This window comes from Sceloporus occidentalis, unplaced genomic scaffold, assembly GCF_023333645.1.
Source record: "Sceloporus occidentalis isolate IW3139 unplaced genomic scaffold, rSceOcc1.0.p SCAF_10, whole genome shotgun sequence".
In the NCBI taxonomy this organism is placed as follows: Eukaryota; Metazoa; Chordata; class Lepidosauria; order Squamata; family Phrynosomatidae; genus Sceloporus; species Sceloporus occidentalis.
The window spans coordinates 31,603,755-31,617,087 of record NW_028316990.1 but is presented as its reverse complement, the minus strand read 5'-3'; the positions used below and the strand labels follow the sequence as shown (position 1 = coordinate 31,617,087).

General features: G+C 42.9%; 1 protein-coding gene across 2 annotated transcripts in view; it reads right to left on the bottom strand.

Moving 5' to 3' along the window:
* LOC149306352 (WD repeat-containing protein 90-like) overlaps positions 1-13,333 on the bottom strand; it is a 37,953-nt gene that overhangs the window by 16,200 nt on the left and 8,420 nt on the right. For both annotated transcript variants that reach the window (XM_089539744.1, XM_089539745.1), the window contains exons 3-23: positions 12,875-13,051; positions 11,776-11,914; positions 10,969-11,139; positions 10,130-10,253; positions 9,687-9,754; positions 8,663-8,772; positions 8,247-8,459; positions 7,978-8,040; positions 7,340-7,408; positions 6,691-6,801; positions 5,978-6,123; positions 5,724-5,781; positions 5,448-5,566; positions 4,617-4,778; positions 4,354-4,484; positions 3,407-3,523; positions 2,580-2,809; positions 1,968-2,107; positions 1,671-1,801; positions 1,257-1,387; positions 341-502 (exon numbers count right to left, since the gene is read on the bottom strand). In XM_089539744.1, the coding sequence (XP_089395870.1) occupies positions 341-502; positions 1,257-1,387; positions 1,671-1,801; positions 1,968-2,107; positions 2,580-2,809; positions 3,407-3,523; positions 4,354-4,484; positions 4,617-4,778; positions 5,448-5,566; positions 5,724-5,781; positions 5,978-6,123; positions 6,691-6,801; positions 7,340-7,408; positions 7,978-8,040; positions 8,247-8,459; positions 8,663-8,772; positions 9,687-9,754; positions 10,130-10,253; positions 10,969-11,139; positions 11,776-11,914; positions 12,875-13,051 (2,772 nt within the window). The remainder of the gene's footprint in view (positions 1-340; positions 503-1,256; positions 1,388-1,670; positions 1,802-1,967; positions 2,108-2,579; positions 2,810-3,406; positions 3,524-4,353; positions 4,485-4,616; positions 4,779-5,447; positions 5,567-5,723; positions 5,782-5,977; positions 6,124-6,690; positions 6,802-7,339; positions 7,409-7,977; positions 8,041-8,246; positions 8,460-8,662; positions 8,773-9,686; positions 9,755-10,129; positions 10,254-10,968; positions 11,140-11,775; positions 11,915-12,874; positions 13,052-13,333) is intronic.

Below are 13,333 nucleotides of genomic sequence, written 5' to 3'. Positions count from 1 at the left end.
CCATGTTCTAGAAGAGTTGAAGATGCCCGCCACAGAAGCTGGCAAAACGTCAGGAATAAACTCTTCTAGAACATGGCTACATAGCCCAAAAAACCCACAACAAACTATAATTGGGTGATTTTCTCAACTGAAGCATCAGCCCACCTCCCTTGGTGACCATTCACATATTATTTTCCCGCAAGAGGTACAAACAACACTGGTAATGAACATTTATTTTAAAATGTGAGAACTATATAGTACTTGGGATTTTTCAGCACAAAATGTCAGTGGAACGAAAGAGCCTGGCAACCATGAGAAGTCCCATTTCAGACACAAAGAAATGATACTGGAGTTCCCTTACCACTCTGATCAAGCGGCCAGTCTTGGCATCGAGCACAAGAACCTTTTGGGAGGATGTCGTCACCAAAAGATGGCCAAGAGGAAAAGGAGCAAAGCAGAGTCTCACAGCCACATCCAAGACAGTGCTGTCCAAGTCCAATATGCTGACATCTATTCTCAGTAGCTGTCAGGAGGAGAAAAAGTAGGACAGTTAAAACTATCCAGTCTCATCTACATGATGGAAACATTTCTGTATTAAAAGACCTAAAAGGATAAGAAATATTCAAGGAGAGGACAGTAAGAAACCTGAACTACACACATAGCAGAATGAAGTAGAAGAATGGACTTGTACCACTTCAGATAGCAAGAGGCACACTTTTTCAATGCTCTCCTACGTTTTTTTAAAGCATCTTCCTACAAGCAGAAAATGAACGAATCTCTGACAAAAGGCCTATCAGAACTTATTTTTGTTACACACATTCAAGTAAATTCCAATTAATGGCAACTCCATCGTAGGGCTGTTTTGACCAGATTTATTCAGAGGAGGTTCACCATTGCCTTCCTCTGAGGCTAAAAGAGGGTGATTCGCCCAAAGTCATCCAGTGGGTTTCCATGGGTCAGTGGGGATTTGAGCCTTGGCCTCCTGGAGTCCTAGTTCAAAACTCAAACCACTACACCATGCTTGCTCTTAAGTGCTGTTAAAAATGACAGCCAGATCTTGTAGATATCCTTGCGGCAGTAGCACCCTGAGAGGAGTATGCTTGCATTTGCTATGGCATGGGGAAGGGAGTGTATAAGGCAGTGGTTTCAGGTGAGACTGCCACAATTCCCTCAGAGCAGGAAATTCATTCCAGATTCTCCTCCAGTGTAATTATGATAAATGTCTTTCCCTTCAAGACTTTGGACAGAATGATGAGAGGTAAGCAACTGACACTTACCTCATCTAGGGTATGGGCATCCATGAGAGTCACAATGTATTGGGAAGGTCCCACAAAGGCCAAGAGACGTCCATCGCAACTGACAGACAATGCATCAGGACCATAGTCAGCCTCTTGAGACACCACATTAGCTGGAAGCAATGAAAATAAACAAGGGAAGAAAAATCAAGGCATCCTGCAAATAACTAAGTCACAAAAATCATCCTGTAACAAGAGTTCATGCAACAATTTATTTCATGAAAAAGACACAGTCACGCTAAAGCCATAGCCAGATAGTACTTGGCCCCAAACCATTCACCTACATAGATTACCATCATCCCATAAATCTTTTCTTACATTAGAACACTAGACATGGGAATGAATCAAAAGAGCACTCTGAATATAAGAGGATTATATCAAAAGCTCAACACTTACCGAGAACTCTAACAATGTGACTTTTCTGGATAGCACAGTTATAAAGAGCCAAGGTTCCACAACTGCAGGAACTGTACATGAAATTGCCATCTGGAGAGAAGGTCAGACCAGTGATTGAACCACGATGCTGTCTGCAAAATGAGATATGGAATATGATTCCTTTTGTACTACATTACAGGGGAACTTCTTTCATTTCACACACTTTTTTTCATGAAGAAATATTGTTTCAGGAAACCATCATCAATTTCTATCACTCTGAATTTAAACACAGAACACTGAAAGTACATGAAAACATACTTGTGTTCTTCAAGTAATTTTGAGGCAGCCAGGCTGATGATTCTCACCACGCCAGTATCAAAACCGCAAACAAAGATGTGTTGCGAGGGATGAAAAGCCACAGCGCAGGGGGTCTCATCAGAGGCAGTGAATTCATACAGCTGTAGTTAAAAGAGTAGTATCCTGGTCAGACACAAGGTAAGAGACTGGCAGAATCAAGCAATGAAGAAATCTCACTCACACAACATCCACACAAGCAATTAAGTTCTGTAGCACTTGAACTGAACAGAGGGAAATACTGTACATACTCCACTATAACTTGACCTCACATACAAGTCAAGGGCTCATTTTGGGGCCAAAATTATGGATTTGGATATGACTCATGAATAAGTCGAGAATAAAACTTAGGGGCATGTAGTAAAGGATGCAAAGGACAAAGTCTATTACTGTCTTCATACTGAAATGGCTCTTGAGATGCTGACAAATATTCCCATTATCGCTTAACACTGGCCATGCCAGCAACAGGTAATGAAAATTCAAGCTTGACAACATCTGGGGCTCCCAGTTATAAAATATTAATTCACAGCTCTGAATACCTTGCCAACATTACTAATAAGGAGTTTTTAATATTACCTGCTGCATAGATTCAAGATTCCAGATGCGAATGGTGTTATCTTGAGACACAGTCAATAGCTGGGATCCCTCCACAGAGAACGCCAAGACAGAATCCATGTGGGAGCGCATAATGGTGCAGTAGTCCTTAGACTGGATATCCAAGCAGCCCACATTCCCAGTGGCGGTTGTGCACAACACCTTCATATTATCTGGGCTGATTCGAACGGAAGACACTGGGTAGTCATGCTCTGGAGAAAGACAAATGTGGATCTTTTTATGTACAAGTCTTGACTGGAGTGGGAAGTGTTGCCTTCCTGTGGAAGTGTGGAAGAACAATTCCTATCTGGGTTACCCACCAAACACAATAGTGAAGTGTGGTGTGAAACCACACATTCTTTATCTCTGGCCTAGACTATCATGAGATAACAAAAGAGGCCCAAGATGAACACAAAATAAGGTGGTGCTGGTGATGATGATTAACAATTTTACTTATACCTTGCCTCCTTCTCAATACTGGGACACAAGACAGTTTACAAATTAAAATGAATACAACAGAGTTAAAACATACAAAAGGCCAACAATAAAACAGAATTAAACTATTAATGAGACTGAAATCAATTTAAAACATGTATTTGAAAATGATACAAATAAATTTAAACAACAGTATAATGAAAACCATAAAGAAGATACTGAATTTCTGTCATGACTGCTGAGCACACATGCCTCACAGAAGTATGAAGATGACAACCCAGCTTGCCTTTTCTCTATGCAACTTGTATCAGGAAGCCCAAATTAAACATACAGTATACCTCATTGTGGGAGTATGGACATTAAGCTGTACATACCTGCTTCCAAGAAGACTTCAGAGAAGTCCAGTGGCCACAGCCGCAGGTAGCCATCTTCAGAGGCTGTGGCACAGAAACTTGTAGAGAGGCATATGCTGTTTAGTGCAATCCCAGGACCTGAAAGAACAAAGATCCAATATTTTCTGAAAATATGCAAGAACGTCAAGAGAAAAACTTCAAACCCACAGGAGATTGGCAGCACCTCTGTCAGTTCTATCTGCATGAGAAGATCTGGAGCTTGCCCACACAGCCCCACCAACTAATATGAAATAGTCTGGAAAGACATTGGCCCGTTACAGATGGGCCTAAAAGTGCGCGCTCCGCACGTGCTAGGGTTAGAAAGGGGCGTCCACACAGCCACTGCCATTAGGTCACAACCGCGCTGCCTCCAAACGAGGTGGCGCGGATGTGACGTCTTTGCACCGCGCAAGGGCGCCTAGAGTGCCCTTTCCACAGTGCAAGAAGGAGCTCCGAAACGGAGCTCCTTCTGGGGTTTGCATCGCTGGGCGCAGCCTTTAGATGGCTGCGCCCAGCGACACAGAGGAGAAAGGGGCCAAGCGGCCCCTTTCTCCTCCTCCCCACTGCCGCGGGGTGTCCTTGGTGCTTGAAGCCCCAAGGACACCCCTTTCCAGGCCACGGTGAAGCGGCCTTTTGCCGCTTCCCTGCGGCCTGGAAAGCGGCGGATCGGGGCCTCGGAGGCTGCCGGTCTGGCAGCTGAGGCCCCGATACAGCGCGGAAGGGGGCGAGTGCAGGCCACCACAAACAGGCGGTCTGTAACCCGCCTAAGAGTCTTTCAGGGACCTTTAATACAGCCCTCCCCCAGTCATCTGGAAAACAGACCCTGTTTTGTTTCCTCTTTCATTTTACATTTCTGCTGTATGTTTTCATTTTGCAAATAAAATTGCTGTTTTTTAAAAAAACAAAAATCACAATTTCAGAAAACACACCCGAGTTAAATGTTTGCTTCTCCCGCCGGTGAGAGTGCTGCACCTCAGATGGCAAGAGACGCCGGGCATTTCGGACAGCGACAGTCTTATAGTCGATTTCCAAGACATGCCCACTCCTGCTGCAGACAAACCTAAGAAAATAACAACAAGCCACTCAACCACAAGCAGTTCAATATATGATCACAAATAATTTGCAAGATCACTATTATTTTAAAGGATTAGCAAAGGGCCACTGTGCTGAAGAAAGTAAAACAGCTTCTCACAGAGTCCGATCTTCTGGCTCACGCTGGGAGTTATGGCCTGCCTCAAAGTCCAGGTCTGTGAATTCCAGAGATCGATGTTCACCCAAGTTTACTGGGCAGGAGCGCAGTGATCCACTCCTGACACGCCACAGCCTCACATTGTCTCTGCCACATGACACCATCCTGTTACGAGAAAAGTTAGAGAAAGAAACTAGGAAGGGTTTTTACAAAAACAAAAAACCCTGCACTGGTCTTAGTTTCAAAATGGAGCAGTTTGATCCCAACAATTTCCCTTCCAGTGTAATCTTTGCATCCTTCAACATGCTGTTTTTCCTCTCTGTACAATGTTGCTTTTTTGTTCCACCTGGACTAAACATCTGTGTTGTGAACACTTACACAAATGGAGTGATTGCCTGCATAACTGCAAAGAGCTAAAAACGACAAGAGTCCACTGAATTTTCTGTCTGGCGACTGATGCAATGACCATACATCAAGTATCCATTTCAACAGCCTGGATTCAAGCAAATGTGATGGAAAAGTTAAGCTACTTCCTCTGGCAATATTTGAATTTGATATTTTTCCTCAAAGAGGAAGCACAACCAGTGTTTTTGAGGCTATATGCCTATAAAGGTTTTTCCAATTTATGGCAACCCTAAGGTGAACCTATCACTGAGTTTTCTTGGCAAAATTTGGTCAAAGGAGGTTTGCCACTACCTTCCGCTGAGGCTAAGAGAGTGTGGCTTGGCCAATGTCATCCAGTGAATTTTCACATCTCAAAAGGCATCTGAACTCTGGTCTCCCAGAGTCCTGCTCCAACACTTGAAGCACTCCACTACCCTGGCTCTCATTTACCTGGTATCATCAAAAAAGGCAATCTTCATGGTTTGGATGTCCACATCTGTGTGCGCCTTGGCCAGCACCACTGCTTCTCCTCCATGATTCACCTGAACAGTATTCCACACAACCACCACCTGCAAAGAAAGGAAAAGCACCCAGGAGATTTAAGTAGTATGGACTAGTAATAGGATGCTTCAGTCTATGGGAAGTATCTACATAGAAAAGTGGATGCACACACACTTTTGAAACCCATTTCTCTGCCTTCAGAGGAAGAAGTGTTGTTTTACTCACAGTTTTCCCATGTTTGTCTTTCCCAGTGCCACACAGAACACTCCCACTGTAGGAAAAGCTGCAAAAGAACAAGTTGTGACAGGTTAATGACAGATCACACAAGACATGGGGAGAACATGCAGCTTACTATGTTGAGGGACAACCTAAGCTTGAAATGCAGTATGCTGGGCAAAGTTGCCATCATTAAATCTAGGGGGGAGTCTTTATTTTTCCACTTTGCACCTTCCCCTTCTTTCAAGCTGTTTGGTACTTACCTGAGGCAAGAGACTGAATGCATGCCGGCTTTAAACATGCAGAGGCACTTCCCGCTCGGAAAATCCCAAAGACGCATCACACTTGGTTGCCCTATCTGTGCAGATGCCAGCAGAGTGCTGTTGCCATTGAATGCCAGGGCTGCCACCTGCAGAAATTCATGCCACAGTAGAGAGAGGCTTTATCATTCCTTTCACTGAAAAAATGTGTGTTTTTAACATGAAAAAACTCTATCTGCTCTGCCCAACCTGGAACTATTTTTCAAAGAACTGAAGACAACAATGTTCTCCATAACATGGATGTATTTGAACTAGGAAAAGCAATTGGCCTTCGGTGCATCTGAAGAATGGCTGCTACTACCATCACCTGCTACTCTGAATTCATACAGCACTTAAACAGCTTCACCACTAATATCTCTGAATATTTGCATAATACTTATAAAATAGACTAGACTATTACAGACAAGCAAGGTTCTAAAAAGGACCATACCTTTCCTAAAGCCACCTAATAGATTTATGATTTCTGTTAACTAAAGTAGGAAGCAAATGCAGACATGAAATCCTTTAACAAATGCTGGATGATTTCTGTGAGATACTGGAACATTACTTCTAATTCCAGATAAGTCCCAGAATACTTCCTTCCAGTCTTACAAATGCTCCACGGTGCATACTTTGCATACAAGCTATACTATTAGGACGAGAGTGTCAAAAGGTACCTTATCGGTGTGTCCAGCAAAGAACCTCTGTCTGCCGGAGTCTAGCGCTATTGCTACAATCAGCGCATGACAGGGGTAGACCACCACAGAACCACCGGCAGCCCATAAAGCCTGAGTGACAAGACAAAAAGGCAAGTTGAAGACTTCCATACCAGCAGCACACAACTGTGCCTTGCTAGATACTGTCTGCCTTTAAGTCCCAGCAGCACTGGCCAAAAGAGCCAATGTCACAGGCCAAGTCCATAGCATGTTTTTTAAAATGTTTTATGCTATTCATTCCTGCAGTCATTAAATGTTTCAAACAGTGATTTTATCTGTAAATATCAGTTGCTTTGAATAACATGTTTTAGATGAAACTCAAGTTGGCACAGACATAGTGAACTTCCCGATCTATTCCATTATCCACCACTCTCAACCCACTGATTTCAAGGGAGCCTCCTCTCAGGCAAGAATATTTAAGATGGCAGTCAGAAATGCTATGAGATAACTTAAAATATATGTTCATGTGCCTTCAGATTGCATGTCGACTTATGGTGACCCCTTTAATTTCACTACACACCATTAAAAATAACTAAAACACGACACAACATCACTATACATTTTGCTTTGCTATTGATATGTATACTTAATAAGTATGGAATATACTGACCCATCTGGTGCTACAGCCTCCAAATCCAATAATCCTCTTCAGCTTCAGAATTGGATCTGGTAAAAGCCTCTGAAAATCAATCCATCACCAGATTCAGTAAACATGTGTAACACATAACAACTTCTGCTTTTGCCAGAACAATGTACCGTATCACTTAATGGTAGAAGGAGCCTTCATCTTTTCCATTACAGCAAATAATCTTTACAAGGCTCTAAACATGAGCCGCTCGAAATTTCCTTAACACTGCATTTACTACCAAGTCACTTTGTGGAATGGGACCAGCTTCTTTTTAACAAAGTGCTATCATTTAAGTGGCAGAACATCTGCTTTGCATGTTGAAGGGTCCAGCTTCAAACCCTGGAATCTCTAAACAGGGCTAGGGAAGACTGCTCTCTGAAACCCTGGAAAGCTGCTATTGAGATGGATAGATCAATAGATTGACTTGATATGAGACAGTTTCTATAATCATCTTTGGTTCCATGCCTCCATTGCATCAGAGGAAAGATGATTAGAAGTGACTCAGGGGGCCTGGGATGGCCATCGCTGTAAGCTTGAGGGAAATAAGGGGAGATGCAAGGACAATGAACATCAAAAAGATATACTTTAGAACAGCATATGGGCAAGGTCCATTCTCTTACCAGACAGCAAACAGAATTCTTGGCAGAGATCACCTTTGGCCCTTTTGTCTGTCTGTACAAATGCTGAAAACAGAGATAGCAAACATTAAATAATGAGAAGAAATGTTGAAAATGTTCCAGTACAACTCTTCCAGTACAAGCAGACAAGTCTCCTTTATTTAAGCAGCCATCTTTTCCCAAGGAAGCATTATGTTTATTCAATTGGAAAAACTGTCCACAGGAATGTATACTAGGTAGTTATGGCAATGATGCATAGAGCGTTGGCTTACCTCATCAGAATCAACACTGACTGCATGGATGGTAACATCTTTATGGGCATAAACATGAATGCTTCCATCATCTGCTGGAGATGATGGGAGACAGGAATCACTGCTGGCCTGCAGGCCTTCTCTCCAGCAGGCATGGTCTGTCTGAAGAGGCTCAGAGGTTGTCCGGTCAATCTTGGGGACATTCTTTGTGAGGAGGGGAGACTGGCGGGTCATCTGAGAATAAGCGTGGTAAAGCAGAGATCAGGACAACAGCGTTCTACACAACCATCTTGCTTCCAGTAAGGGCCAAATCAGTTTGTCAGAACCAACTGCCATGGGTCATTGCTTCTTAGAAGTAGCTCCCATTGTTTCTGCAATTTGATCAGTGACCTTTGAAGTATGCACAGTGTTTGCTAAATGAAGTAACTCATACTCACCTCCTTGGGACTGGTAATCTGTTGGATGAGAGATACCCTGTCCCGAACAGGTTTGCTAAGAGTTACTTGCTTAGGAAGCTGGCTGACTGGATCATCTTCGACATGAGCAACTGAAAGGATAAGAGGAAGACACACGTGGTATAATCTTATGTGCATTTAGTCAGAAGTAAGCCCCCATGTTTCATGAGTCTTCTGCTCAGGTAAGTGTATACAGGACTGCCATCCAAGGCTGCAGCCTAGATACACTTACCTGTGGCTAAATCCCACTGGGTGGTCAATGTGGAGAGGATTTCTTAAAACAGTACTCCATTGGAAAGCACACTTCTGACAACTCAAGCAAAGCATGTCAATTCAATTCAAAGTGCCACAATAGAATGGCATCTGTTCTATGGAGTGTGTGGGTGAGTGTATACACATACGACCAATAAGTGTGTAATCTGGAATCCACAAGGTAGGTTAATAACACACAGTTGATCCAAATGCCACAGCTCTTGGCTCATGTGTTAGAATCAATGAACTCCCTTCCTTGCTAGCATCTTGAAACAGTGGTCAGAATCCTTTTCAATCCTGACGATGACAACAGATTATTTATATCCTGGGTTTCTCCCCAATCCTGGGACCCAGACAACTTATAAAAATGTAAAAACAGTAGTTGTCCTTTCTCAGAGATCATGAAAGTATGGTGCCACCCATCATTACACAAGCTCAAAAAGAGGCCCCTCTCTCCCTTTTAATTTGATGGGTGGGAAGCTTTTCAAGTTTGCTCAAGGCCTTGGTGCCCAATGAACAAGCAGTCGGGCAACTCTGGAATCCAATATAACTAAGCTGCTGGATATTTACGCTATGCTAAAAGTGCTATGCCAAAAGACCTTGACCACTATTTGTCTTGTTCACACCCACTCTTCGCAGCACAGTGTGGTTGGGTTATGTGATTTATAATGTATGGCATGGGTCCTGAGTTAGGGTGGGAAGATCTTCATTAAAAAATTCCAATCCCGTACAGTATTTACATTCATTCACTTACCTGCAGCAGGATTTAAAGCACCTTTCTGAATAGAATCAAATGGCATCTTGGATCCACCAGAAGGAAACCTGGGCAAGATAACCAGAGAAAAGCTGGTTGATACTAGTGTAGCAAATGGAACAGACTTTTAGAGCAGCTGACAGGCAGATGCTGGACTACTAGGCACAGAACCAGATTTACAATAAGGATGGCAATTTGAACTGCTGTTGACTCCACAGGTTGCAATAAACACCCTAGCCTCAGAAATATAAGAATAACAAGAAGTAGCATGTGGGATGCACAGTGCTCTGGGCACAAAACTCTCTCCTGAAATTTATCCCTATATACATCCTAGACAAGACATACACTATCTCTTTAATCTTTATGCAAGGGATACCCCTATTAGAAAAAGAAAGCTTGAATCCCGTAACGGAACCACAAAGACAAAACTTGGCAAAACATACCGAACATAATCATAGAGGTCATGCCAGTTTTCACCTTTTGGCACAGGAAAGGCCATTTCTCTGGGCATGGGGGAGATGCCACGCAATGCCAGTTTGGACTGTTGAGCCTCAGAGAAGGTCACACCTAAAAGCACCAAAAGGGATGAAGCACACAGAAGCACTTCAATGAGAAGAGAATTCCAGCATTTGTTATAAGACTCTGCATAGCATCCCCCTATAAAAATAGTTGTTTTTAAACAAAAGCGAACATGGTAGTACAATTCCATGCCATGCTAATAAATGACTCCTACCACATCAGTACTTGGAAGCTGGTGCAAGCTAGTGAGCATCCTCTTAGTAACTGGCATCCTGGGTCTGATCATGCTTTAACCCTCAACAGATCATCACATACACATACTTTGCTACAATGCTGCATTAATGCAGAGAGGATTCTGGCATCTAATACCCTTCCTGCCCACCTTTTCCACTCATATGCAACTCATGCAAGGATTTACATGGTAAGGTTACTCTCAGTCAATGCAGAGCCAACACTGGGCTGTTTTGTCGCATCAAGACAACTGGGACTTGTGACAACTGTGGCTTTGATAGTGGAATGGCCCTTCGGTCTGTTCCTGTCCAATTTGTCTTGAACACCACATCACAAGGTCAAGATACAACACATGAAAAGACTGGGAGACAGAAAAGACTTAGAAAGGGTAATTTGGGGTTCCAAGGCTCATTCTATCCCACCAAAGGCATATTTATAAGACTACCTTGATCGTGGTATCATGGGCAGCCAGGTTTAGTTTTAAATGGCCATGAAAATGATCAACTTTGTGGAACTTCTCCTTAGAGCTCACCTGGGTCAAAGAGCAAGTCACTAGTGAATAGGTTTTTCACCAGGAGGTTGGCACAAAGCTTAACATTCTTAAGATGGCTGTAGCTTCTGTTCAAGTACAAAGAGAGAATGTAGCGGAGATCAAGCATCAGGCAAGTCCATCGCACAGTGCTGGGGGCCAGGCTTACCAGATCTGAAGAGCAGAAACACACTTGAGAACATGCTTGTATTTCTATAGACCTTTATCAGACATGCCAGCCACAGATGCTGGCAAAACGTCAGGAATAAACTCTTCTAGAACATGGCCACATAGCCAGCCATGAAAGCCTTCGAATTCACATTGATCAAACACATATAATCTCCCTCAACCCAAATCCAACCCCTAAATAAGAAGGGACATCATGTGCCCCCCGCCACTTCTAATTCTTTAGATGTTTAGAAGCATAGCAGCTAAATGTAAGCAAGAAAGCAGTAAGTCCCCAGATCAAACCTTCTCCAGCCACAAATTCAAAAGGAAGATCAGGGAACTAACAGTTTCTTAGGATTTTCCCCAAAATGAGATTAACCATCCTGGTTTACTCTGCAGGTCCACTGAACCAACTGATAAGACTATGAATCTGGAGAACCATCAGAAGTGCCTTTATTGTTTGGTTTTGCATTGTTTTGCTTCTTTATAACCATACTCTGCCCTTCCTTCAAGATAAAGTCGCAGCCCAACCAACAACTTCAGCCCTCGAAGAACTTGGATTTAAGCCAATAAAGATGTAGTAACTAATTCACAAGGCTGGGAAAAAACCACAAATTTAGACAATTTGTTCTTAACCTTTACCTCGTTTGGAAGCCTTGGCTGTGCTTTCGTGGACTGACCCTTTGGCTGCCCCACAAATATATGGGAACTGCAACCAAGTGGCTGTTGATTTGAATTCCTTAAAAAGGTTGGAGAAGGAGATGCGGACCACCTGGCTGTTCTGGAAATAAAGATACACAACCTGTTCATTAGGTATGGTCCTCTCTGTCTCAGGAAGCAAATGCTCTGCACTAGTCAATAATATGAAACGATGGCCCCATACAGACAGGCCAAAATAAAGCTGCTTCGGGTCACTTTGGAAATATGCTGTTTAAATGATGCATGCGTCCTAAGAGTCCAGAGGCCATGCCAAAGCCATGATCCAGTCCTAGCACGGCTTTGGCACAACTTCTGGACTCTTAGTACGCATGCATCATTGAAACAGCATAGCTCCAAAGTGACCCGAAGCAGCTTTATTTTGGCCTGTCTGTATGGGGCCAAAGACAACAACTACAATTTCTGCATAAGATAACAACTATTGTGAGCAAACTTAAAAACTGACTTTTACAGACTGGGCATGTAATATAATTATACACGAGGCTTCATAGTCATAAAGGTCTAGACCAGGAGTGAGAAAAGTGCAGTTTATGATCCCACCTCCCCTAAACTTCTCAATTTATTCTTACTCACTGAAAAATGTTGTTTCTTATTTTGAAGAAAAACCTTCTTTTAGGCCTAAATGGGCAAAATTACTTTCCAGAGCCCTAGACATTACAATGGGCTTTCCCCTATGAAAAAGTTTTTAGGGATGGAGGAACATGGAAAGAAATATTGCCATCCCAGAACTAGCAGGTGGCATGTGTGGTACTCAGAATGTAGAAAATTGCTCAACAAATGTATTTTATAAAAATAAAAAAAGTATGATGCTCAAGAAATCAAATTCTGCATCCAGCTGCAACTATTGTTTTCATGGCTGGCAACTGGATCTCATCAGGACCTCCAGAAAGGCTGGGTCTGCTTCATGATCCAGTAAGTAGGTACTGCTAGAAGCCTGACTCAGATAAACCCCCACCACCCTCTTGCTCACATTATTATACCTCTAGCCACTATTAATAGGGAGGGGTGATCAGAAGGGACTTACTTCTGTGACAACATCCAGGTGCACAACAAAGTATTTGGCTGGTGCAGGCTTGAAGAGGATATAGAGGTAGTGACCAGTAAGGCCCAATGACTGCGTACTGGTTTTGGGGAGCTGAAGGTAGTTACTGGCAGGAACTGAACCACTGATGCGATACACCGTCCCTTTCAGAGTCTTGTCCTGAATAAAAAAGAGAAAAGAGAGAAGACACCTTGATCTCCATTCAGCAGATGAGTTATGAGTTATAAGTCTCAAAAAGCCTGATTAATCTCAGCACAGCATTCTATCCCATTGTCTTTTATGTGATACTGAATTGGAACAAGGCTCCAACAGAGCCCCCAGAAATTGCATACACTAGGAAATGGAAACTTTATATGCAGCAATAATAGGACAATATTTGGTCACCTGCAAGGTATACATAGGGCCCATACAGACAGGCCAAAATAAAGCTGCTTCAGGTCA